The sequence below is a fragment of the Melozone crissalis genome, unplaced genomic scaffold (genome assembly GCF_028551555.1).
Source record: "Melozone crissalis strain CALT ecotype California unplaced genomic scaffold, PUWL_Pcris_2 ptg000086l_1, whole genome shotgun sequence".
Classification (NCBI taxonomy): domain Eukaryota; kingdom Metazoa; phylum Chordata; class Aves; order Passeriformes; family Passerellidae; genus Melozone; species Melozone crissalis.
This window is the reverse complement of record NW_026535863.1, coordinates 1,776,317-1,802,442: the sequence shown is the minus strand read 5'-3', so window position 1 is coordinate 1,802,442 and position 26,126 is coordinate 1,776,317. Positions and strand designations below refer to the sequence as shown.

The 26,126-nt window shown below is 49.1% G+C and overlaps 1 protein-coding gene across 1 annotated transcript in view; it reads left to right on the top strand.

The window, feature by feature from the left end:
• The first annotated feature begins 210 nt into the window (after positions 1-210).
• The window catches only part of CACNA1S (calcium voltage-gated channel subunit alpha1 S), a 57,622-nt gene continuing 31,706 nt past the window's right edge, over positions 211-26,126 (top strand). Inside the window, exons 1-14 of the mRNA XM_054290806.1 lie at positions 211-371; positions 5,136-5,241; positions 12,444-12,583; positions 13,562-13,695; positions 15,530-15,682; positions 16,839-17,044; positions 18,084-18,187; positions 19,948-20,096; positions 21,490-21,571; positions 22,102-22,262; positions 23,268-23,493; positions 24,890-25,097; positions 25,369-25,489; positions 25,890-26,004. Of these exons, the coding sequence (XP_054146781.1) occupies positions 211-371; positions 5,136-5,241; positions 12,444-12,583; positions 13,562-13,695; positions 15,530-15,682; positions 16,839-17,044; positions 18,084-18,187; positions 19,948-20,096; positions 21,490-21,571; positions 22,102-22,262; positions 23,268-23,493; positions 24,890-25,097; positions 25,369-25,489; positions 25,890-26,004 (2,066 nt within the window). The remainder of the gene's footprint in view (positions 372-5,135; positions 5,242-12,443; positions 12,584-13,561; positions 13,696-15,529; positions 15,683-16,838; positions 17,045-18,083; positions 18,188-19,947; positions 20,097-21,489; positions 21,572-22,101; positions 22,263-23,267; positions 23,494-24,889; positions 25,098-25,368; positions 25,490-25,889; positions 26,005-26,126) is intronic.

Here is a 26,126-nt window from a genome sequence, read left to right as displayed (position 1 = left end):
GACAGCACCCAGAGCCAGGCCGGGATCTAAATTTAAACTCATGCTTTGTGTGTTTGTACATGCGAGTGCAGGCTCCAGCCCCCACTCCCCCAGCAGCTCCCCTGCTGCACGGAGGGGACAGAGCCAGAGGAGCTCCAGCTGGCTGGGACCTGGGGAAAGGGGGCTCCACTGCAGGCCAGGAGGGGAGCAGACAGCTAGGGGAGCAACACCATGGAGCCCTCTTCTCCCCAGGGGGACGTGAAGAAGAGGCAGCAGAAGGAGAAGTCCAAGAAGCCGGTACCACCCATAGCTCCTCGTCCACCCAGGGCTCTGTTCTGCCTCACCCTGGAGAACCCCCTGAGGAAGGCCTGCATCAGCATCGTGGAATGGAAGTATCCTGTGGCTGCAGGGGCTGGCAGCAGTGTGTGTGTGTGCCTGTGAGCGTGGTGGGCTGCTGCGGAGAGCTGGCAGCCTGTTCCAGCTTGTGCTGTCTCATCAGGCAGTGAGGCACCCAGGGAGCCCTGCAGGATGCATGGCAAAGGCAAAGGCTGTGCTGGCTGGGGAAAGCTGGGCTGGGGAGTGGGTCAGGCCTTGGGTGGGGTGGGACAGGGACAGGCAGGGACAGCCTGGGCCAAGGGACTGGAGGGAGTGAATGTGTTGTGTGTGTTGTGTGCTGGGGAGCAATGGGGGACAGACTGCTGAGAGGGGAGGGTGTTTGGTGTGGCAGGAGGGGCACAGTGCCCATCCAGGGGTGGGGGTGGGGTCAGGCCGGGGACAATGTGATACTCTGGAGGTTTGGGGATGGTAGCAAGACCCTGGTGAGTTGTTTGGGATGGCTCTTTGTGTGTATCACAATCTGATCCCACAGCTGTGCTCTGCCCTGGTGGGGGCCTCCCCCAAATCCTCGCTGACTCCATTGTCCTCTCAGCTCCCCTTCCCATCCCTCCCTGGTAGTGCTGTCACAGGTGAAGGCTTTTTGTGGGTGATACTGTTCAGAGGGGTAGTCTTTCTTTGTGCCTTTGGCTTAGAGTTGTAGTTTGGGTGTTGCTTTTTGACCTTTTCACTGGGGCATTGCAGCTCAGAAATACCAAGATGTCATGTTTCTGCCATGCATCCAGGAACTAGAACTTTGTTCACCCATATTTTATGTAAAGGAGGAGAGTGGGAGATGAAATTTTTCACTTTGATTTCAGCAAAACATTTGGGCTGTAGCAAAAATGATGGACTGGACAACAAAACTGAGTTCTTCCACCACATTTTTTCTCATTTTAGATGCTGAACTTGATCTGAGTGCTCCTGGCCTTGGCAGGATGATCCCACCCCTGGCCAGGCTTCACTCTGGGAGGTGGCTTGGTCACCTTAGGCTGGCTGTGCTGCTGTGGGGATACAAAACCATGTCCAGAGATGCTGCTTTGTCCAAAGCCCTGTTGGCAGGCACGAGGGCATGCTCACAGCTCTGGTGCTGCTGGAGGTTGAGACCTCATTCCTTTACTGCAAGGGGACTCTCTGTCCTCCAGGAGTGGGAGCAGGGCCAAAATTGGGCAGTTCTCATTTTCTGTGCCTCTGGCAAGAGAAATGATGGCTCTGTGGGCACAGAAGGGAACTGTGCCTGTGTCCTAAACGGGCACTGAGAAAGGAGGAAACTTGTGTGAGTGCCTGAGTGGCAGGGGAGGTGTGGCATTCACATGCTCTGAACAGAGAGAGACATCATGCTCTCACAGGATTTTTCCTGGAGAAACGCAGAGAGAAAAAGAGAAAACGATTCTTATCTCTATTCTCTGCTCTTGTTGTTTTTACACATGTAAAATGTGTTAAGAAGATTGTTGACCTAAAGAGAATTAGTAACTAAATTCTACTAAAGATTATTTTATTTCCTTAACCAATTAAAAAAACCCCTGTACCTGACTGTCTAGAGACAGTCACGAGATTTTCTTTAATATATATCTTTTATATAGTATAATATAATATTCTTTTAATATATCTTTAGTATAGTATTAATGTAATATAATATAATATAATATAATATAATATAATTTTTTAATAAAACAATTATTCAACCTTCTAAATCAATAGAATTAAATACCAATAATTTCCTTACATCAGGGGCTCCCTAAATACCATAGGGAGGAGCTGGAAATAGGACTTACATCTTGCAGCATGCTCAAACACATCCTTCCTGCTGGGCCAGCACGTGCCAGAGCAAGTGCACAACACAGGGAGGGTCATTCCTACCTCAGTGCTCTGGAGGGGGACTGTCACCATGATATTGTCTAAAAAATCCCTTTGCCAGGATTTCTTCTCCTGGGAAGATGAGAAGCCTCAGCTTCTCCATGTTTTGCTCCTTTGGAATATGATCTGGAGATTGTTTATCCAAACATGTGAATTGTTTTTAATTAATGGCCAATCACAGCCAGCTGTGTCAGACTCTCTGAGTCAGTTACAGGTTTTTATTATTCATTCTTTTCTAGGCTTCTGATGTCTCCTTTCTCTTTCTTTAGTATGATATGATACAATATGATACGATACGATATAATACAATACAATACAATATAATATAATATAATATAATATAATATAATATAATATAATATAAATCAGCCTTCTGAGAACATGGAGTCAAATTCTCCTCTCTCACCTCATCCTGGGGACCTCACAACACCACAGGGGACACAGAGTGGGTGCCACCCAGCAGGGTGGCATGTGCAGGTGGCTCTGACCTGTGCAGGACAAACGATCCAGGGAATCAGGTTTCTGCAGTGCCTGCCTGTATTTATACCCAGCTGCACCTGGCTGCCCTCACTCAGGGCTCAGGGTATGTGACAGGGTCGGGTCGTTCCAGTTCCTCTGGGTTATTATGGTCTGCAGGGCCATGCAGGCTGCCAAGGGGAGATTAGCTGTGGCCCTCTGCTGTGGGGGTACCTGGGTGTGGTATTTTCTGAGACCCTGTTGTTGGAAGGAATGATGCATCTGATTCTGTGTTCTTAGAAGGCTAATTTATTGTTTTATGATACTATATTATATGAGAGAATACTAAACTAAACTATACTAAAGAATACAGTAAGGATACAGGCAGAAGGCTAAAAAGATACTAATGGAAAACTTGTGACACTCTTCAGAGTCTGACACAGCTTGGCCCCAATTGGCCCATGAGTCAAAACAATTCACAGAAGAAACCAATCTCCAACCACATTCCAAAGCAGCAAAACACAGGAGAAGCAAATGAGATAATATTGTTTTCCTTTTTCTCTGAGGCTCCTCAGCTTCCCAGGAGAGAAATCCTGGGTAAAGGGATTTTTCCAGAAAATCTGACTGCCACACCTGGGCTGCTGGTTCTGTGTGGCAGTATGTGCTCCTGTTCCCTGGGCACAGCACTGCTGTGTGGCTGCTGCTGTCAGAGCACAAAACTGAGCCACAGGGGTGGGCTGGGGTCTTTTTCAAGCAATTGAAGGGAGGGGAGCATCACTCCACACAGCCCAGGGTGGGTGAAAGGCTGACTTGAGGGAGAGGGTGTTTTGTGCTGAAATTTGCTCACATCTCAGGAAATATGTTCATTAGAACAAGGGAATTGAATGTTCTGCAGCTTACTGGGTGTTGTGTGCAAGGCAGTCCAACAGCCTGATGGTTGTTGGGACATGTCTCACTTTGTGACACCACCCTGGTATTTCAGGTCATTCTGTAGCCAGGAGAACCTCAAGGCAGATGGGGCAGGATTCTGGGGACCCTGGAGGACCACAGAGGCCTAATTCCTGCTGCAAGGCAGATGTGGGGACCTTTGGATGCTGTGTGGTGGGAGCATGCTGGACAGAAAGAAGTCAGATTGCAAGACAAGGAGATGAGGAGGATGCTGAGGCTCTGCGGCAGGAGGCAGAGACACTGTGCCCAGTTATCCACATGCCTGGTTTTGGTTCCCACTGCATTTCTGCCTCATAACTGTGCCAGGAGCACAGGCAGCAAGTGGATTTCAGCTCCAGTTACAGGAGCTGCAGTGGAGGTCACCCTTCAAGGAGGGCTTGTCTTACCCTGCCCAAGCAGGCAGGGAAGCTCCAGGCCCTGGGCTCTGCCTCATTACCTGCACACAAAGGGGAGCAGCTTTCCCAGCTGAGTTCAGTTTTTAAAGTGTCATCAGGCTGATGGATAGAAAGGTTCAGAAAAGGAAGCAAAGGCTGTGATGGGCACAGGACACACAGACAGCACTCAGGCTGCTGTGGATAGTGCGGTGCCCCTTGCTCTGTAATCCTGGGCTGCACAGTGGTGTGGCCACCAGAGCCCAAGGCAGCCCTCAGGGGAGAATGCTGGGGGAAACAGAGAGTGGGGATCCTTCTTTCTTTCTTGGTTTCTATGGTAGAAAATTCTTTTAGGTGTAAATGTGGATTCTCTTCTCAAACTTCCCTCTGGCTCACAGAAGTTGCTGTAAAACCTCTTTCACAGGTTCAGTGCCTAAATTCTGCAAAAGGCTCCTGGTCCTCCAGGGTGGTTCACTGAAGGATGTGGAGGGGGAAGCTGCCAGCTCTCCCTTCCCGTTGTTCTGTGTCAAAGCTGACCTCAGTGTCCTGCAGCCCTGAGGACGTGCTGAGGCTGAGCTCTGGCTGCTCTCTCTGTGCTCTGCCCCCATGGTGGGGCTGGTTCTCCACACCAGGCAGGCATCACCTTCAAAACTTGTTTTTGGTGTGCTGAAGGCTGTGTTTTTGGTAAACAGTCAGGCCTTAACGGGTTTGCCTACTTCCTTTTACAGGTTTTAATCTTTCTTAATGGATGCTCTGTCAGGTTACCTAGATATTTAATACTCTGCTTGTTTGATTTGTCATATATTGGTGATTTGTTAATAATGTATGGATGCAAACTTGCATGGTAGAGGGAGGAGCCTGGTTACTCATTCTAGCATTAATTCTCCTATTTAAATATAGGTTAGCCTGTTAATGGGGAGGGAGCCATAAAGTTCTTATATTTTTGTAGTGTGGAGCTTTAACACTCTCTTTGTTGATGGCTGCTTGAGGGCCCACAGTATAATTGGGAAATCAATATTTATCCGCTCGTAGAGATTGTATTCTTTTTTAAAGGAGCTGTACCCTCTTTAAATATCCCTGAATAGGACAGGACAGGGGTGGGGTTATTGTGCTTTTTCTTTCCTGTCTGCACTCCTTAACGCTTCCTCTTAGACCCTTCGAGATCATCATCCTCCTCACCATCTTTGCCAACTGTGTTGCTCTGGCCATCTACCTGCCCATGCCCGAGGATGACACCAACATTGCCAACTCCAGCCTGGTAAGGAGCCCCTGGAGCCCTTCCTGCCGCCCTGAGGGCTCTCTGGGGCTGGTGGCTTGGGGTGACGCGGCTGCAAGGTGGCACGAGCTGCTCTGGGGCCATCTGCTGCCCCAGGGGGAGTCAGGCAGTGCAGGTCCAGCCAAAGCTGCTGCAGTCAATGGGAGGCAGGGCTGGAAAGAAGTGACTGCAAAATGGGTTTTCAGAGGGGCTGAAAGCACCTCTGGGTAGAGATCAAAGGCAGCAGGTTGTGTATGGAGTAGACATGAAGGAAGAATTGATGCCAATGAAGAAAAAATTTCCTCTGTTTTTTTATCACACTTTCAAAAAAACCCATCCTGTTCCAGAAAGGCTCAAGTGGTTTGTTTAAGCATTTTGGAATAAATTTTTCTGACCTTTTCTTTCAAAACTCTATTTTAATTTTGTTATTTTTATTTAAGAGGGGAAAAAACCTGTTTCTGTTAGGCAGAAAGGTTACTCCTTTCCAATCATTATTCCATATTCTTCCACAGCTGCTCTAGTTTTCCTGGAATATGATGTTTTGATGTGTCCCAGATCAACAATTTATACTATTTTTAGATTGCCACACCTTTCTACTCTTCAGATCCCCGCTGTGGTTCAATCCACATAGATTTCCACTGAGAGACTGAGTATAATGACTGAATAAACCATCTAAATCTCCCTTTTAATGAAATGGGGTTCCAGGACTCTTCAGGGTGAATGCCCATGGAGGGTTAGATGCTGGGGTGTTCCTTCAGCCTCCTGGCTGGTCTGACCAGCCTCCCTGACCCTTTGGGCTGGTTTGGGGGGCACAGCAGGCTCTGGGAGGTGCTGTTACCTCAGGGGAGAGGAAAAAGGGGCAAAGCAAGGCTGACCATGGGGGCAGAGGGGATGGAAATTCCCTCTGGGAGAGGGCTTGGGATGTGGCTGAGCCCTGTGGGGCAGAGCTGGGGCAAGCCCAGGTGTGTGTGGGGATAAGGGGTGTGTGGGTGATCAGAGGGGCTGATGCTGCACCAGGAGCTTTCCCATGAGCAGGGACCAAGTGATGTAAATTCACTGCATAAATGAAATTCCATCTATTTTTATTTCTTGTCCATTGGATTATTTATGCTTTACCCTGCTGGGGGATGTTTCAGCCTGTTGCCACAGCAATAGGTGTCAAGACCCAGGTATCTCCAGGCTGCTGCTCTTTCATTCCTGCTTGTTGTCCCTTTGTCACCAGGTTCTGGTGGCTCTGTAGGAGCAAAGCCAGCTGAGAATTTAGCCAGGCACCATCACCTGGGGCATCAGGCTATGCTCAGCACAGGCCTGCTGCTGGAACCTTGGATGCTGAGAATTTCAGACTTTCAGAATTTCAGCACTTTCTGTGCTGACAGGCACTGACCCCCAAGAGAACACTGCATTGACCTGAGGCCGTGGAGAAGCTTCCAAAATGGAATGACAGAACTGGGATTGTGGGTGTGGAGTTTGAATAGAAGTGTGTGATATCACAGGGTGGGAAACTTAGAGTTTAAGGTTTTGGAATGCAGCAAGAATACAGATAAAGCAAGATGGAGGTTTTAGGGCTAAAAGCTAAAATTCTAAGGCATCACAAGGAGAGTCTCAGGAGGGGAGGATTCCTAGGAGAGCCCTGCTGCCACTGCCTTCCTGCAAGACTGGAAAATCTGCAGAGCACCCACACTCTGAGTTTCCAGCTAGGGAAGAGTTGCAGTCAGAGTCTACACTAGGTAAACTTAGAATTAGTCTCATGAAAGCTTGGTTAATCAGAACTCATTTATGGGGGGTCAAAAAATGAAATACCATAAAAATGAAAATAATGAAATAACCATAACCATTGAAAATAATAAAATAACGATAACCATATTATTTTTTAAAAATCCACTTTGTCCTGGTAGAAGTACAGTTGTTTAATTTCAACACATTTCATTATTATTCTTTCTACATTAGATTTCTTTTGATCCAGAAGGGTTTTTTAAATCCTGTTTGTATCTGATTTTGTCTTTTTCTAATGGAATCACAACATTTCCTTCAACCCTGATGAAATTATTTTGACATTTCAACTTGTTCAATAATTCACACCATTTATTTTCACTTTTACTTGAGTTTCCAGAGTTTCAAATCCCACTGTTTTTCACTGGAAACCTTATTCCAGGAGCAAGCAGCTTCAGAATTCAGATTATTCACAGGGATTCACCCAAAAAAATACAGATGGCTGTGTGTGACCTGGCTGCCTGATCTCCATTTATGAGCAGTGAGGAAATAAAGTCAAATTTAGAGTACAGTTCATCTCCAGGGCAGCTGAGCCATTTCTGCAGCTCCAGTGGGTGGTGTTTGACATGCTGCACACACTGAAATATCTGGTTTTCATAGAAACATAGAATTATGACATGGTTTGGGTGAGGAGGCTCATTCTACCCCCTCTCATGGCCAGGGACACCTTCCTAATATTTAAATGTACTTTTTGTCAATTTAAAGCCAACTCTCTTTTCAGTTTTAGTGGGACTCAAGGGTGACAGCTTGGAGGGAGGCCACCCTGTCAGACCACCCAAAAGCAGCTGTCCTCAGCCCTATGGGCTTTTTAGGAATTTCAGGTAGGATATGGGAGTCCTAGGGAATGGGGGACACAGCTGGAGCTCAAACTGTCAAGAAGAGAATTTAGGTAGCACAGATGTGCTACTTATTTAAGTATTTAATTTAAGCAGGCACACTGCTGGTGTCACACACTGAGGTACTTTTGGGGTCCCCTGTGGTGGGAAGGAAATGATGAATCTGATTCCATGTCGTTAGAAGGCTTAATTTATTATTTTATGTACTTATATTATATTAAAGAATGCTATACTAAAACTATAGTAAAGAATAGAGAAATGATGCTTACAGAAGGCTTAACAAGATACTAATTAAAACTTGTGACTGCTTCCAGAGTCCCAACACAGCTGATGGTGATTGGTCATTAAGTAAAAACAGTTCACATGAAACCAATCAAACAACCACCTATTGGATAAACAATCTCTAACCACATTCCAAAGCAGCAAACACAGGAGAAGCAATCAGATCATTATTGTTTTAATTTTTCTCTGAGGCTTCTCAGCTTTCCAGGAGAAGAAATCCTGGGCAAAGGGATTTTTCCAGAGAATATGACAGTGACACACATAATGGCTTTAGGGATTTTAGGCAGAACAAATGTTTGATGGCAAGGAGTGTGCTTCTGAAAACCCCATTTTGGGTTTATCTCAGCCCCGGGGTTGGGGAATTCCTGTGTTTCCAAAGCCTGGACAAAGCCTCAGGTACAAATCAGTGACAGGAATGTGGGTGTGTGATGCAGTTGTAGGGAGTCCCAGCTGTAATTACCTGTAATTAGCTGTGAGTCCTGTGTGATGTCTGTCACCCAGGGCTGTGCCATCTCAGGAGCACCGGAGCAGCTGTTTTTGGGCATCTGAGTGGTGTCCCACAGACCCTGAGCAGGGTTTGCTGTCCATTGCTGGTTTTCAGGAGCTGCTGGGCTCTGTGCCTGGAGGTTGGCATGGAGCAGAGTCGTGATTGCATGTGGCTTTCCTAGAGCTTGGGCTCACCCTGGATCTCCTGGAGTCTTCCAGGAGCTGTGGCAAAGGGCAACACTCCTGCATGTCTGCATGCACGGACTCGATAAAACTGCAGAAACTGCTGCTGCTCTGGTATTGGCACCTGGAGAGGTGCACATGCAGCTGTGTGAGCTACCCCTGCCTCCCTGTCTTGGTTTGAAAAGCCAGATGTCTGCTAAAGAAGGCAGGAGCTTTCCTTGAAATGGAAAGTGTAAAGCCCCTCCCTGCAAATTATTATAATTTTGAAATTAAGGGGCTCTCAGGCAAAGATATCGGAATAGGAATAACAGTTCTTTAATAGGAAAATTAAAAATACAAATCTAATAGTACAAAAAAGAAAACAAACCCCTGCCAGAGTCATGCCGTGCCCCCTGTGTGCCAGGGTGGTGTCCCAGCCCCATCCCATGGGGGCTCAGCCCTCCTGCAGTGCCAGCTGTGGTTCTGCTGCAGCAGGGATCCTGCACAAGGGGGGAGTTTTCCTCTGCAGCTCCAGGGCTGCTGCAGATGGGCCTGGGCTCCCTCTGGCAATGCAGGGCAGCAGAAAGCTGCTCCTCTGGCAATGCAGTGGGCAAAGGCTGCTGTGCTGTGCCAGGCTCAGATTGGATCCAGGTAGGAATGCTTGGCTCCTGCCCTGGGCGGAGCATCTCCCCATGGGATGCTGGAATTGGATCAGCCCTGCAGGGACACTCACTGGCCATGGACAGAAGATAATTAATAATTAATGGCCCATGAACAGAAGAGATGTCCTGGAGGGAGGATTGGTTGTAGAAGAGATAAAGAAAACTGCCCAATTACCAAAGATAACTGGCCCACCTGTGACAGACAGGAAATAGTATACACACTCCCTCATCTTGCAACCTAGGACAGGGGCTTATAAGAAAGATTGAGAGAAACTTTTTAATTGAATCTGTTGCAGTAAGACAGAGGGTGATGGTTTTAAACAGGAAGAGGGTAGATTTAGATTAGTTATATATATAAAAAAAAATATATATAAATTGATGGTGTTGAGGTCCTGGTACAAGTTGCCCAGAGAAGCTGGGAATTTGCTGTTATTTCCTTCCCGGGCTGAGAGCTGCCTGCTGCCTCTTCCTTGGCCCAATTTTGAACCTTGCTGCTTCTCACTGGCTGCACACAATACCCTTGAAGCAGCACTGTTCATGTGCTGTGGGCTTCTCAAAGGGTCCTCTGGGGAACAGCAATTTACCTTTTGATACTGGGCAAGGTGTTTTCAGAGGAAAATCCCTTCTAGTGAGAGACTGCATCTGTTCTGCTGGAAAATCAGGGCATGGAATTGACTTTTGCAGTGCTAGATTCTGACATCAGCAGGTCAGCAGCTTCATCCCACTCTGGCCTGGGCCCTGACACTCACCAGCCTGAGCAGCTGCAGGGCTGATGGAGCTTGCAGTGGGCTTTTCTGGTTTTCTTCTGCAGCTGGGGAGACAACTCCCTCACACCAGTGGCTGCTGGCATGGCTCTGCAGCCCCTCCATGCCTGAAATCATCCTCATGGCAGTTGTGTTTGCATGGGATTGCAAGGACAGGCTTTGGGGGACAGTCTGGGGGGCATTTGTCCCCTCAGGGTGGGAGGTGAGCAGTGTTGAGTTGCTGTAGGTAAAACCTTGAAGACAGAGGCAATGCCAGGATCTCTGCTCTTACCCTGGCTGCCCTCAGATCCAACAAGAAATGGCATTGTGTGGGTGACAGTCATGTAGGGACACAGCACAGTCACTGCTTTTGGAGATGTTAATTGAGCCAGCAATGCTTCTCTCTTGAGCTCTAGCCCTGGCTTTGTAAAAGGAGAGGATTTTCCATTTGGCAGGGCATGGGGACCCTTCAGAGCACTGCAGTATTGCCCAGTGAAGATCCACTCCCAGTTTTGTCTCAGAGAGAGGTTTCTGCCTTTCTGAGGGCAATTCCCTGGAGATCCTGAGCAGTGATGCTCTTTGTCCTTCAGGGGGTATAAGCAGAGGAGAGGGACCAGGAAACACCAGAAATATCAATATCCCTGTCCACCTGGCTGCTTCGGGAGGCTTTTAGTCTGGAAGGGACATTGTCAGCAAGGGCAGTGAGGGCAGTGACAGGCAGAGCCAGCTGGGCACAGGCAGCTCTGGGCTGTGCTCCAGGGACAGATGAGCTGCCCTGGCCCGGCAGCTGCAGGGCTGTGCCAAGGCCCTGCCATGGGTGCCAGGTCCTGCCTGGGAGGGGGTGCAGCCCCTCTGCCAGTGAGCCCCAGACCCGTTTCCAGCTGGTCACTGTGAAATACAAAGCTGTGTTTGGTGTCAGGTACACACAGGCCACGTGTGTATTTGTGATTGTGATATGTGTGGAAACCAACCATGGGACAGTTAGAAAGATGAATTCTAATAATAACTGAGGAAAGTAAGGCATGGAAGAAGGCCTTTGAACCCATCCTTTGTTCACAATTAACCTTAGTTGATTTAGGAGCATTTGAATTAAAGTGTTAAGGATGTTGCATTTGCTTGTAGTTAATCCTTAAAGAGCTCTGCAATTATAAACTTTTGAAGTATAATTTTAAAATATTGCTTGCATACTTGAAACTATAGCTTTGGAATATATATAAAGGAAACATGCTTATCTCATGCCTTAATAAAGCAGAGAAAAACAGCTTGAGAAAGGAAGATGAACATCGACTCAAGGATTTATGGTTTTGACCAAGGGAAGCTGGACATCACTGTTATGAGATTTATAGTCCTTGCAATTAAAAGGTGGACCCACATCTGAGGTCCAAGGGAGCTGGACCTCACCAGATGGGATTCATCTTTTTTCTTTTGGAAACCAGACCAGCACCATCTGGGGATGCTCCTTTTGGGATACATCCTGAGAAAAACTAAATCACAATATTGTGTAGAATTGTGACATAAAAATTGGGAATAGAAACTGCTGATGAGTAAAAATTGGAATAGAAACTGCTGAGAAAGCTGATGAGTACCCCTATAAATACCTGTAAGCCTCAACTATGGGTGTGCAGTTGGAGGGAAAACTTCCCCCACTGTACCCAGCGCTGTATTGCTCATACTTTACCATATTAATTAATACATTGATTGCTGCTTGAATATTGGCCTAGTCAGGCTTCTTATTTATAACATCACTTTGCCAGGAAAATGTCTGGCATTAAGCAGGAGCCCTTGAGCCCTGGGAGCTTCCTTGTCATCCCAGGCAAAAGGAGAGCCATGGTGACTCCATGGGGACTCCGGGACAGACCCAGCAAGCCCTCATCTGGAGAGGATGAGGAGGTGTCAGTGCTGCCTGTAGGAGGAAGGCTCTGGGGGGAATGAGAGGTGAGCAGCAGAGAGGAGATCCAGAGAGGAGCAGTGCCCTGGGCCAGGTGCCTTCAGGTGGATTTGCTGGAGCAGTTTGGAGGAACCAAAGCCTCAGGGTCCTGGCAGGGGACATTAAAGGGCTGGGGGGATCATGCTGCAGGTCAGAGGGTGGTAGTGGTGGCTCAGCATGCCACTCTTGTCCCCAGGGTCCCCTTGGTGTGTGTCGGGGTGGCAGCAGGGGCTGGACCAGAGTCACTGGTGAGGATGACAGGATGAGGATGTCACCAGGAGAGGTGACAGTGTGTTCTAATGGAGCATTCTCTCCTGCTTGGCTTTGCAATCCCCAGGAGAAGATTGAATATGCCTTCCTCATCTTCTTTGCCATCGAGGCCATGCTGAAGATCATTGCCTACGGCTTCCTCTTCCACACGGACGCCTATCTCCGGAACGGCTGGAACGTGCTCGACTTCTCCATTGTGACCCTAGGGTAAGGGAAAATGGGGAGGCTGCTGCTGTTCAGCTGCTGCCAGGCCTCTTCCACAGCCAGTTTTTGTGGTGATTGCAATGACTAAGTTGACTAAGTTCATGGGCCCCCTGTTCCTGCTCTGACATTCCCTGGGATCGTCTCTGTTAGGAAAATTAATCTACAAACACCAGAGGTTTATGTCCAAAAAGGAGACCGAGGAGTCCTTTGGCTTTATTTGAATAAAGGGAGAGGCCATGGGGCATTTCCCTGGGATCTCTCAGGTTTTTGGAGGACACAGCCTCCTTTATATCCTAATTTCCCAGCCACATTTCCCTTCTCTCTTCCCCCATTTCTGAGGTATTTGAGAGGTACAAACTTCCCAAAACACCTGATACCAAAGATTTCCCAAAGATTTCCCTCTAATGCATAACCCTCCCTTTTAATTTTTAATTATTACGGAATTTAGGGGTTTTTCTTCCCCAATGTTTCTTTAACCTCTCAATTTCTAATTTTGTTTATCAGCAAACCTAAAGTTTATTTGTAAAAGCAAATATCTTTTTCCATTCATCAATCAGTGGAATCCTTCCTGTGGTTTCTTTTATCTTCCAGTGCTGGTTTTATCTACCAGCAGCCCCACAGCTTGTTTGCAAAGACAAATCTGCTATTCCTCTCACTCTCTAACTTCGATTTCTTCCTGTCTTGACTCCTTTGTGCCTCGTAGACCTCCTTGCCCTGGGGAAAGGGGGTGGCCTGGGGTCCTGCAGGGTTTGCACATGGGATGGGAGCTCCCTGGCTGTCAGCAGTGGAGCTGGCCTTGCCAAGAGCTGCCCCTGGGCGAGGCTGAGCACGGCTGGCAGTGCTGACCTTGCTTTGCTGCCTGCAGAGCTCTGAACCCTTAGCTCCGATTTTTCACTCTCCATACTCACGCCCTTCTCTTTTTCCTTCTCCTCCTTTCTGCCTCTCCTCCTCCCTCCCCTCCCTGTGCCCTGGCTCTTTCAGGCTCATCACCATGACCCTGGAGCAGGTGAATCTGAAGCAGGCAGGGCCCTCGGGGGGCAAAGGCGGCTTTGACGTGAAGGCGCTGCGAGCGTTCCGCGTGCTGAGACCCCTGCGCCTGGTGTCCGGAGTGCCAAGTGGGTGCCAGGCCCTGCTGCCACCCAGGGCTGGGCTGGATGGGCCCTCTGGGCCTGGCCAGGCTCGGGGACATGGGACAGGCTCCTTGGCGTGGCTGGATTGAGCCCAGCCACGAGGAAGGTGTAAAGGAGGCATGGGCTCTTGCTTGTTCCTGCAGCTGGTGGTTGGAATTTGCAGGCAACCCTGACAAGGGAAGAGATGAAAATCTTGACTCCATGTTTCAGAAGGCTGATTTATTATTTTATGACATTATATTATATTATATTAATCATATAATATCAAAATGCTATACTAAAACTATACTAAAGAAAGGAGACATCAGAAAGCTAGAAAGGAATGAATAATTAAATCTTGTGACTGACCAGACTCCCAACACAGCTGGGGAGTCCAGCCACAAGGAAGGTATAGAGGAAGCACGAGCTCTTGCTTATTCCTGCTTTGCTGGTGGTTGGAATTTGCAGGCAACCCTGACAAGGGAAGAGATGAGAATCTTGACTCCATGTTTCAGAAGGCTGACTTATTATTTTATGATATGATAGTATAGGATAGGATAAGATAGGATAGGATAGGATAGGATAGTATAGGATAGTATATTATATGATAGTATAGTATATGGTATGATATATGATATTACATTACATTATATGACATTATATTATATTACATTATATGACATTATATTACATCATATCATATCATGTCATATCATAAATGCTATACTAAAACTATACTAAAGAAAAAGAAAGGAGACATCAGAAAGCTAAAAAGGAATGAATAATTAAATCTTGTGACTGACCAGAGTCCTGACACAGCTGGACCTGTGATTGGTCATCATGTATAAAACAATTCACATGGAACCAATCAAAGATGCACCTGTTGGTAAACCATCTCCAGAGCACATTCCACAACCATCAGATAATCATTGTTTATATTTCATTTCTGAGGCCTCTCAGCTTCTCAGGAGAAAAATCTTAATGAAAGGATTTTCATAAAATTGTCAGTGACAGTTGTGAGCCCTGGGGAGCTGCAGGGTGGCACACACCTGGCTGCCTCCATGGCTCAGTGGCAGTACCTTGGGGAGGCCAGGATCTCTCTCTGGTATCTCAGAGCAGGAATCTTCTTCTGTAACTCATGCGAATACAGCCAGGATGAGAGTGCCAGAACAAGGGAGCAGCATGAAGCAGCCTTCAGCACTGCCTGGCTCTGTTGTGCTCTTCACATGCTTTCCTGGTGGGTAGAAGTGAAATAGGGATCTCCTCGAGCCAGGTCTCAAAAGCTCTTGGAGATCTATATCACACTTAAGATAGCTCAGCTGTCTTAGAAGGCATAAAATCAGCAGCATGGCTTCTGTGGTAGTGCTGGAAACAGAAAAGTTTTAATAAAAGGCAAAATAACAAAACTCTTTACAGAGAAAAATCGAGGAGGTGCAAGAGGTTATTGCTCCTGGTAAAACACCTCACAAAATGATTAGTTTCTTTGTTCTCTTCTTTTTCTAGTGAATTGCTCAGGTGGGACTTTTTGGCTCCTGTCCAATTATGTTTGAGGTGAAATCCCCCAGAACCTATGAGGTGGTTTTTTTGCTAATTGAGGACAGAAACTTCTGGGCTTTTTTTCCTTTTTAAAGAGACAAAGGATAATTTTGTCACTCTGCCAACAAGGAGCACATTCCTACACAGAATAAAAGATTTCCTCCTTCAGAGATCTCAGTCCTCCCCATGCCCCTTTTCCCTTGGCAAGGGGCATTCCAAAGGCTGCTTGTTGGTGGGCTGGCAGGGATACAAGGTGCACCTAACACTGTTTAGGTTGACCTGCTCTCCCTTCATCTTTGTGCAGGCCTTCAGGTTGTCCTGAACTCCATCATCAAGGCCATGGTGCCGCTGCTGCACATCGCCCTGCTGGTGCTCTTCATGATCATCATCTACGCCATCGTGGGCCAGGAGCTCTTCAAGGGCAGGATGCACAAGACCTGCTACTACCTCGGGACAGGTGGAGCTGTGCTGGGGAGGGCAGCAGGGCTGTCTCTGTGTGCTGCTGTGAGACCTCAGGGACTCTGTGTTTGGCAGAAAGTGTGCCCTGGCCAGCATCACGCCTGGGAGTGTGGCTGAGGGGTGTTGGAAACAGCACCCAGCTGGGTGTGAGGGATGCTGAAAGGGCCCTTTAACTGGTTTGAGCTGTGCAAGAAAAAAACCTGGAAAAGTCCTGTCCTTTTCCCTCTTTAATTCTTCATCCCTTTTTTATGTTTTGGTTTTGCGTGCTTAGAAGCACTGATCTGTGAGTTATTTTTGTGTTAGTGTCCATGGCTTTCTAAGGTTTTAGCCCAACTCCCAACACATCAATCCTTTCCCTGAGGCACAAACAGCTGTGAGCAAGCCCAGCCCTGGAGCACATGGGCTGTGGTGCCTTCTGCCTGCACACAGAGCAGATGGAGCTGAGCAGGTCTCGGGTTTGTTTGTTGCTGAAATGGCTCCTAAGGTATTAAAAAGTCTTTTTTCTTAGCCCCACGCTTGAAGAAGAAGTCGAGATTCCTCGGCTCTGGTTTTCAGGGTTGTTTATTTTCTCTTATTTAATACATTGTTTTTCAGACCTGCTGAGATCTGTCCAGCAGGTTGGGTTGAGGCACACTGACTGCTCTTGGGGCAGTGTTGTCTTTTAATGCTAAGAACTACGTGTACTTTATTTACAATAATTTTCCAATATCTATCACCTATGTTAGACAGTCTGTCTCTACTTTACACCAATCCAAAAGTGTCACCATCACAGCAGAAGATGGAGGACAAGAAGAAGAAGAAGGAGAAAAACGTGACACGCCCAGATTCCTCCATCTTGCTTCTTGAATCCTCATTCTAAAAACTTCAAAATTCTACCTTTTCACCTTGTGATAAATTCACTATCATTCTATTCAAACCTTTGTGGCTTGTAAATCTTCACACAAAGTTGTGTGGGTTAAAATGGGTTAAAATCGAAGGCACAGGTGTTTTTGACTCTGTGCCAAGGTCTCTGAGCTTCTTGGCAGAGTCTTGAGCCATCCAGGGCAGCCAGAAGAATGTTCTGGGTTCTGACACAGAGGAGCAGTTTGGAGGAGAAGGTGTGGGCTGCTGTGTTTGACCTGACCTGCAGCTCACCCCATGTCTTTTCTCCCCAGACGTGATTGCCACGGTGGGCTCGGAGAAGCCAGCGCCGTGCACCAACTCGGGCCACGGGCGGCACTGCAGCATCAACGGCAGCGAGTGCCGCGGCGGCTGGCCCGGGCCCAACCACGGCATCACCCACTTCGACAACTTCGGCTTCGCCATGCTCACCGTCTACCAGTGCATCACCATGGAGGGCTGGACCGAGGTCCTCTACTGGGTACGTGTGGGCTTGGAAACACAGGGTCTGCTAAGGAGGGCAGGAGCCTTCCTTGAAATGGAAAATGTAAACCCCCTCCCTCCAAATTATTATAATTTTGAAATTAAGGGGCTCTCAGGCAAAGATATCGGAATAGGAATAACAGTTCTGTACTAGGAAAACTAAACATACAAATATAATAGTAAAAAAAACCACCAAAACCACTGCCAGAGTCAGACCATGCCGTGCCCCCTGTGTGCCAGGCTGGTGTCCCAGCCCCATCCCATGGGGGCTCAGCCCTCCTGCAGTGCCAGCTGTGGCTCTGCTGCAGCAGGGATCCTGCACAAGGGGGGAGTTTTCCTCTGCAGCTCCAGGGCTGCTGCAGATGGGCCTGGGCTCCCTCTGGCAATGCAGGGCAGCAGAAAGCTGCTCCTCTGGGCATGCAGCGGGCAAAGGCTGCTGTGCTGCGCCAGGCTCAGATTGGATCCAGGTAGGAATGCTTGGCTCCTGCCCTGGGCGGAGCATCTCCCCATGGGATGCTGGAATTGGATCAGCCCTGCAGGGACACTCAGTGGCCATGGACAGCAGAGATCTCCTGGAGGGAAGATTGGCTGTGGGAGAGACAAAGAAAACTGCCCCGTGAACAGAAGATAACTGCTCCAGCTCTGACAGATGGTGATAGAACACACACCCTCAATTCCAACCTAAGACAACAGGAGATTGCTCCAGCCCCCACCCTGTGAAGGGGTATGGGCCAGGCAAAGCGATGACTGGTGGATGCTCCTCCAACAAAGCCAATGTTTTGCAGTCCTTGGGAGACAGTTATGCTGAAGCTTAAGCTTGGGGCTGATATTTTAATCTGCCCCCAAAATGTTTTGGTCTGGATGCAAGCCAGAGACAGAGTTCTAGCCAGCCAGGGCTTGGAGCCAGGTTTATGTGCCACCATCCCAAGCACTCTTTTGGAGGGGGCAAAGATCCCACAGACTGTTCGGGGGCTCTAAGGGGAAACAGATGGAGGACAGTGCCTTCAGAATATTTCACCTGCATCTCTCCTTGCCAGGTAAATGATGCCATGGGGAATGAATGGCCCTGGATCTACTTTGTCAGCCTTATCTTGCTTGGCTCCTTCTTTGTGCTCAACCTGGTGCTGGGGGTGCTCAGTGGGTAAGTGCCACCCTATCCTTTCTGCCAGCAGAGGAGTTTTAACAGGCTTAAACTATACGAGAAAAAAGCCTGAAAAAAGCCTGGAAAAGTTCTGTTCTTTTCCCTCTCTCATTCTTCATCTTTTTATTTTTTGGGGGGGGGGGGGGGAGGGAAGAGGGTGTTTGTTGTTTGGTTTGGTTTGGTTTGGTTTGGTTTGGTTTTGTTGGTTTTGGGGTTTTTTTTTGCACATTTAGAAACACTGATCTGTGGGTTATTTTTTGTGTTAGTGTCCATGGCTTTCTGAGGTTTTAGCCCAACTCCCAACACATCAATCTTTTTTCTGAGGCACAAGCAGAGCACATGGGCTGTGGTGTCTCCTGCCTGCTCACAGAGCAGATGGAGCTGAGCAGGGGCAGGCACCCCATGGCTGTGGGTCTGGACACTCCTCACCTCCAGCTCCCTCCTGCTGTGAGCACACACAGTTTTGTCATGGCCAGCCCAAGGAGAACATCTCTGATGAGTGCAAGGCATCCAAGGGAAGGATTGTTAGTCTAATTACTGCTACAGCAGTCTCGTCCAAGTACAGCAATGAGCTGTCATCAGTCTGTTGTGACAATCTAGGCCAAATTCAATTAGTGTTAATTCCCCCAGTAGTACAGTTAAAACCTGAGATGTTACATTCAACCTACCATGCATTGCTGTGGGACTGTTACCATGCCAATTTTGTTGCTGGGAAATATGTGTTGTCCTGAGGAGTGAGGGGGGCTTTTCTCCTCAGGTCTGTGTAGAGTCAAGGTCCTTTTAATATGTTTCAGTCCTTGTTTGTGCAAGTGGATCACAGTAATCACCTCTATTAGTTCATAGGGTTAGTTATACACTAATTACTGGGATTTGTTAGGCCTCTTTTATGACAAGAATCATGCCAGTGTAACATTAAAACAAATTGTGTGTTACTAGAATTAAACAAGTTTAAAAGCACAAGATAAACCACAGGAACCTGATGCTTGTCTAGAGTTGATTGTAGCTGCAGGACAAGCTGGACTATAGTAATCTGATCCTGGAGTAAGGTGCTGGGACGGAAACGTTTTGAAATGTTTTTACCAATACAACTGAATTGTGTTTGAGATCAGGAAAATTTATAGTGTCTGAGACTGTTACTAACACATGGCAACACCAGCATGGCGGTGCAGCAGGTCTACAGTCCTGCCAGACCACAGTGGAGAAAAGAAATTCATTGAAAGAGAGCAGCAAGAGTGGGCAAGGACAATGGCAGACCTGTCCTTTCCATGTGACCATGGCAAGAGTGTCCTTGTTTACCTGCCCTGTCATGAGCTCACCTTCTCCCTTGGGGCCTGGGCTCCCTCTGGCAATGCAGGGCAGCAGAAAGCTGCTCCTCTGGGAATGCAGCGGGCAAAGGCTGCTGTGCTGTGCCAGGCTCAGATTGGATCCAGGTAGGAATGCTTGGCTCCTGCCCTGGGTGCAGCATCTCCCATGGGATGGTGGAATTGGATCAGCCCTGCAGGGACACTCAGTGGCCATGGACAGCAGAGATCTCCTGGAGGGAGGATTGGCTGGGGGAGAGATAATGAAAACTGCCCCATGAACAGAAGATCACTGCCCCACAGAGAGGAATAGGACACACACCCCCATTTCCAACCTAAGCCATGGCACAGGGTATTTCAGGGCTTTCCAAGGCCTGGCCTGGCAGTGAGCTGTAGCTCCTGAGGGTTCCTGAGCTCCTCAGGCCATCCCCTGAGTCTCTGGTGCTTGCCTTGTCCCAGCGAGTTCACCAAGGAGCGCGAGAAGGCCAAGTCGCGCGGAACGTTCCAGAAGCTGAGGGAGAAGCAGCAGCTGGAGGAGGATCTGAAGGGCTACATGGACTGGATCACCCATGCAGAGGTCATGGACAGTGATCGGGCCAGGGGAGAAGGTACCAGCTCTGCTTGCTCACACACCCTCAGCCTGAGGGGTGGGTTCCTACTGCTGACCACCTAGAGAGGCAAGGTGGGAGTCTTTGAAGAAATCACAAGGACTCATTTTGCCTGAAAACACACAAAACAAAATGCTTTGACTTCTGCAGGACAGTTTCCTTCCTCTTTTTTTACATTCCTGAATAATTTGGTTGAATTTGACCCAAACTAGCAATAATTTATCCCTGATGGTAAATCGATTTCAACCACAGTGTTTAATACTTGCAGACTAATATAAAAGCAGGCAACCTGTTGTTGAAGGGAAGAAAACAATGCATCTGACTCCATGTTCTCAGAAGGCTAATATATTACTTTATGATACTATGTTATATTAAAGAATACTATACTATACTAAAGAATACAGAAAAGATACTGATTGCTAAAAAGGTAATAATGAAAACTCGTGACTCTTACCAGAGTCTTGACACAGCTGGGTCCTGATTGGCCAAAGAGTCAAAACAATTCCCACCAGAAGCCAATCAAACAATCACCTGTGGGTAAACAATCCCCCAACACATTCCACATAAGCAAAACACAGGAGAAGCAAATGAGATAACAATTGTTTTCCTTTCCTCTGAGGCTTCTCAGCTTCCCAGGAGAAAAATCCTGGGTGAATGAATTTTTTCAGAGAACGTGAATGCCACAGCAGACCACAAGCAAGGCCTGAGTCTCCTTTGGCAAGAGGGGCTGAAAAGGCCATGAGGAGTGTGTCATACAATCAGGGCCACAAGCTCTCACTAGCAGATGCATTAATTTCTTGCCATCACTTGACAATTTCTAGGGATTAAAAGTGGCCCAGGGAAGGAGGTGGATGTAGAGGCATCTAGCCAAAAGCTCAGCAAAGCCTGAGGAGTTTTACCACAGAGCCACAGGGTTTGCTGTGCCACCCTGCCTGGTGAAAGCACTTTTGATGCCTCAAGCTGAGTGATGCATGTGTGCAAAGAGCTTTGGGAAACAGTGGGACAGACAAACAGCTCTTCCAGAGCTGTGGCCCATGTTCTGTTCATCCTTTGCTCAGATCCCTACTGGCCCCAGTTTTCTCCATGCTGGAATACTGGCTGCTGTCCCTCTCTGGGCTGCTGCTGCTCCTCCTGCAGGGCAGGAGTTCCTCATGCCTCATGCTTAGTTTGCACCTCACCCTCAAAGCCTTTGTCCCAAACTTTTGTTTCTGACTCCCTGGGATGGCACTGCTTGGCGGAGATTATTCCCTTCTGAATAATCCCACTGCTGACTCCCTGACTCCCTCACATTGCTTGGTGGGGAAGCTCTTCCTGGTGTACTTCTGGAAGAGGTTCCTTCCCACATGTTCTTCCCAAGGGCTCCAAGGAAAGCCTGTGATGTCATTCCCTCTAGGTATGATGCCATCGGATGAAGGAGGGTCAGAGACAGAGAGCTTGTATGAAATTGAGGGCATGAACAAGTGGATTCTCTTCTTGTAAGTATGCTCTGAACCATCTGCTTGCATGTGGGCTTCCACTGTCTCTCACCAGCTGGGCCAGGCTTTCCTGGTCAGCCCCCAGTTTTTGGCAGGGGCTGGTGCTTGGGGGGAGATGCAAACATTGGGATAACAAACAGGGAATTTGGCTATGGTACTGGCAAAAAGCTCCTTAAGGTGGACACTGTCTTTGCTGTGGGACCAGGCTCTCAACATCCTCCCATGGCCTGTGCAGCACAGTGTGTCATTTAGGACACTACAATTGCAATTTTCTCCTCAATTACAGTGTAATTTGCAATTACACTGTGCCTGCAAGCCCCCTGTGAGAGGGGCTGGAGCCAAAACTGAGCCAGGAGGGTGAATGAGCTGCGGTGCCTGAGTGACTGCAACGAGTTCCAGGGGCAGGGTATGGTCCTCATCCCTTTTCAGGGAGGGAGCAGGGGTGGCTTTGCCCTGCAGGCCTGGGTCTGGCCCACTGCTGGCTCTGCTGATCCTTTGCCATCTCTCCTGATCCTTTGCCGTCTCTCCAGCCGTCAGTGGAGGCGTTGGAACCGAATGTTTCGTAGGAAGTGCAGAGATGTGGTGAAGTCCAAGTTCTTCTACTGGCTTGTCATCCTGCTGGTGGCACTGAACACCCTGTCCATCGCCTCTGAGCACCACTTCCAGCCAGAGTGGCTGACACAGGTGCAAGGTGAGCAAAGAGCCTGAGGGAGGAGGAGGGCCCGGGACACCCTGGTGCCCCACAGAGCTCTATGAGCTCCTGCTGTGGGTGCACAGCCACACTGGCAGGGCACAGAGGCTCTAGGCACACTCAGAGCCTGCACTGAGCGTGTGTGTGTGATCCTTGCTGTCACACAGCTCACACTAACCACGCTCTGTACTCTCAGGGACACGATCCTGCATGGTGAGCACACACAGAGTGTGTCCATTGGCATCTCTGTCCATGCACTCACGCCAGGCAGCGACATGCATTTGTGCATGCAGCCCCACCGACTGCACCTCCACACACCCAGGGGCACACAGAGCACAGGTGTGCACATACACACAGACACACACACACAGACACACACACACAGACACACACAGACAGACAGACAGACACACACACACACTGAGAGGCACATGGTGCACAGGTAAATACACACACACACACAGAGGCACACAGAGCACAGGTGTGCACAAACAGCTCAGCAAATGTACACACATACAGAGGCACACAGAGCACAGGTTTGCACACACACAGCTCACACTCAGAGGCACATGGAGCACAAGTGTGCACACACACAGAGCTCAGCCCAATGTACACACACACCCAGAGGCATGTGAAGCACAGGTGTGCACACACAGCTCACACTCAAAGGCACACAGAGCACAGGTTTGCATACACCCAGCTCACACCCAGAGGCACAAAGAGCACAGGTGTGCACACACACACAGCTCAGCCCCACATACCCACACACAGCCCATGTGCCCACCCTGCATGGAGTTGTGTATGTGAGCACTGTACAGGTGTGTGCTCACATACAAGAATACAGCTGCACATCTCCCTCTCATCTTCCTCCCTGTGTGGTCCCCAAAAAACATCAGCTCAGGGCTCAGTGAGCCAGAGGAGGGTGAGCAGCTCTGCCCTCCTTCCCTGGCTGCCCGGCCATGCTAGGTTGAGGTCCCTGCTCTGACAGGCTCATCTCCCCCCCAGACAATGCCAACCGTTTGCTGCTGGCACTGTTTGTGGCCGAGATGCTGCTGAAGATGTACGCGCTGGGGCTGCGCCAGTACTTCATGTCCCTCTTCAACCGCTTCGACTGCTTCGTGGTGTGCTCGGGCATCCTGGAGCTCATCCTGGTGGAGCTGGGCACCCTGTCCCCCCTGGGCATCTCCGTGCTGCGCTGCATCCGCCTCCTCCGCATCTTCAAGATCACCAGGTCGGGGAGGGAGCTGGGTGGGTGGGGCTGAGCTGTGTGTGTGCACACCTGTGCTCTGTGTGCTTCTGGGTGTGAGCTCTGTGTGTGTGTGTGCACACCTGTGCTCTGTGTGCCTCTGAGTGTGAGTGTATGTGGGGCTGAGCTGTGTGTGTGCACACCTGTGCTCAGTGTGCTTCTGAGTGTGAGCTGTGTGTGCACGCCTGTGCTCTGTGTGCCTCTGGGTGTGAGCTGTGTGTGTGAACTCTGTGTGTGTATGCACACCTGTGCTATGTGTGTGGGTATGTGGAGCTGAGCTCTGTGTGTGTGCACGCACCTGTGCTCTGTGTACTTCTGAGTGAGAGCTCTATGTGTGCACACCTGTGCTCTGTGTTCCTCTGGGTGTGAGCTCTGTGTGTGTGTGTGCACCTGTGCACTGTGTGCCTGTAGGGTGTGTGTGAGTGTGTGCCCGAGTGTGCAGAGCACTCTGGCTGCTGCAGCTTGGGGTGCCCGGGCATCCCTCACAGTTCTGGGGCATCGCTGTCCCCAGGGGAGGCTGCAGTGAACAGAGCTGGGAGCTGCTGGGCAGAGGACAAGGCCAGGCTGGGGTTTGTGTCCAGGTTTGACTGGGAGGGGAGAGTGGGACAGAGCTCAGGCCCCACTCTAGCTCTGGGTTCTAGGGTGTTGTGGGTGGGGCTGCTGTGTACTGTATTGTATGGAAATATTGTATGGAAATATATAGTATTGCTGGGAAATTTCCTGATGAAGGCAGAAATAGTGAATCTGACTCCATGTTCTCAGAAGGCTAATTTATTACTTTATAATACTATGTTATATTAAAGAATACTATACTATACTATACTATACTATACTATACTATACTATACTATACTAAAGAATACAGAAAGGATACTTAGTCAATGCTAAAAAGTTGATAATGAAAACTCATGACTCTCTCCAGAATCTTGGCACAGCTTGGGCCTGATTGGCCAGAGTCAAAACAACTCACAGCAGAAAGCAATGGAACAATCACCTGTGGGTAAACAATCCCCAAACACATTCCACATGAGCACAACACAGGAGAAGCAAATGAGATAAGGATTGTTTTCCTTTTCTCTGAGGCTTCTCAGCTTCCCAGGAGAAAAACCCTGGGTGAAGGGATTTTTTCAGAGAATGTAAATGCCACAGCTGCAGGCAGCAGTGTTATTTTGCTTGTCACACCATGCCTTCAGCTTCATTTCTGCCTCCTGGAGCCTGCCTGAAGCAGTCCCAGAGCCCAGCCTGGGTCCAGAGTCCCCCTTTTTGGGCTGCTGGCACATCACCTTGATCTGTTTGGCTGGGTTCCCTGTGCCTGCCTGCTCCTGCCCACAGCCTTCCCCATCTTTCACCTCTCACATACCTCTGTCTCTGCTCTTCCCAGGTACTGGACATCTTTGAGCAACCTCGTGGCCTCTCTGCTCAACTCAGTGCGCTCCATTGCCTCTCTGCTCCTCCTTCTCTTCCTCTTCATCATAGTTTTTGCCCTGCTGGGCATGCAGCTCTTTGGGGGCAAGTTTGATTTCGAGGACATGAAAGTGCGGCGCAGCACGTTTGACAACTTTCCCCAGGCCCTCATCAGTGTCTTTCAGGTTTGGGGCAGTGGGAAGGGCAGCGGGGGCTGGGGGTGTCCCCTGGGCTGGGGGTCTCCAGGAAGGAGTTGGGGCTCAGGGGGATGTGGGTTTGTGGGGGTTTGAGGCAGGAACAGGGAATTGCAGCTGGAGTTGTGAGCAATAATTCAGGTTCAGGGCGGAGACGAAAGGGGGACCTGACCATGGAGCCAGAAGGGTGGGATCAGTCTGTGGGGTTCTGTCATGCTCTGCTGGGGGTGCTCTTAAGTCTTTATTACTGCTCTGCTCCCAGATCCTGACTGGAGAGGACTGGAATTCAATCATGTATGATGGAATCATGGCCTACGGGGGCCCGTCCTTTCCTGGCATGCTGGTCTGCATCTACTTCATCATCCTCTTTGTCTGTGGGAACTGTATCCTCTGCCTGCAAAGCCAGCCCCAGGCCCCATAGCATCATGCTTAGGACTGGGCAGGGGCAAGCAGGGGCTTCCCTCAGAGTTTCAGTGCTTGCCTGAAGCTTTTTGGATGTGAAGAGCAGTGGAACAAACCATGGGCTTCAGGGCTGGCACTGGTGGTGGCTGAGGGCTGGGGACTGGAGGACAGCACATCTGGAGCAGGTCTGGATGCCTGGCATGCAGGGATTCAGCCAGAGAGGGCAGCCAGCTCAGAGCTCAGTGCTCACAAGGGATGGATGCTGGTGAGGCATCACCAGCCAGGGTTAGCACATGCTCCAGGAGGGTTTCTAAGGCACCCTGGAGACCATGGATGGCTCCAGACAGGAACCACGTCTGTGTCCTTAGCACTGTGCCCCAGATATCCTCCTCAATGTGTTCCTGGCCATTGCAGTTGATAACCTGGCCGAGGCTGAGAGCCTGACCTTGGCCCAGAAGGCCAAAGCAGAGGAGCGCAAACGGCGGAAGATGTCCAGGTGGGTGCTGCCATCGCTGCCCTGGGAGCTCCCAAATGAGCTGTTTGGCTCTGAGGGGACACCATGAGGTCTCCCATGGCCCCTGCCCAGACTTCAGTTCCTGCTCTGCCCTCCTCTCTGCT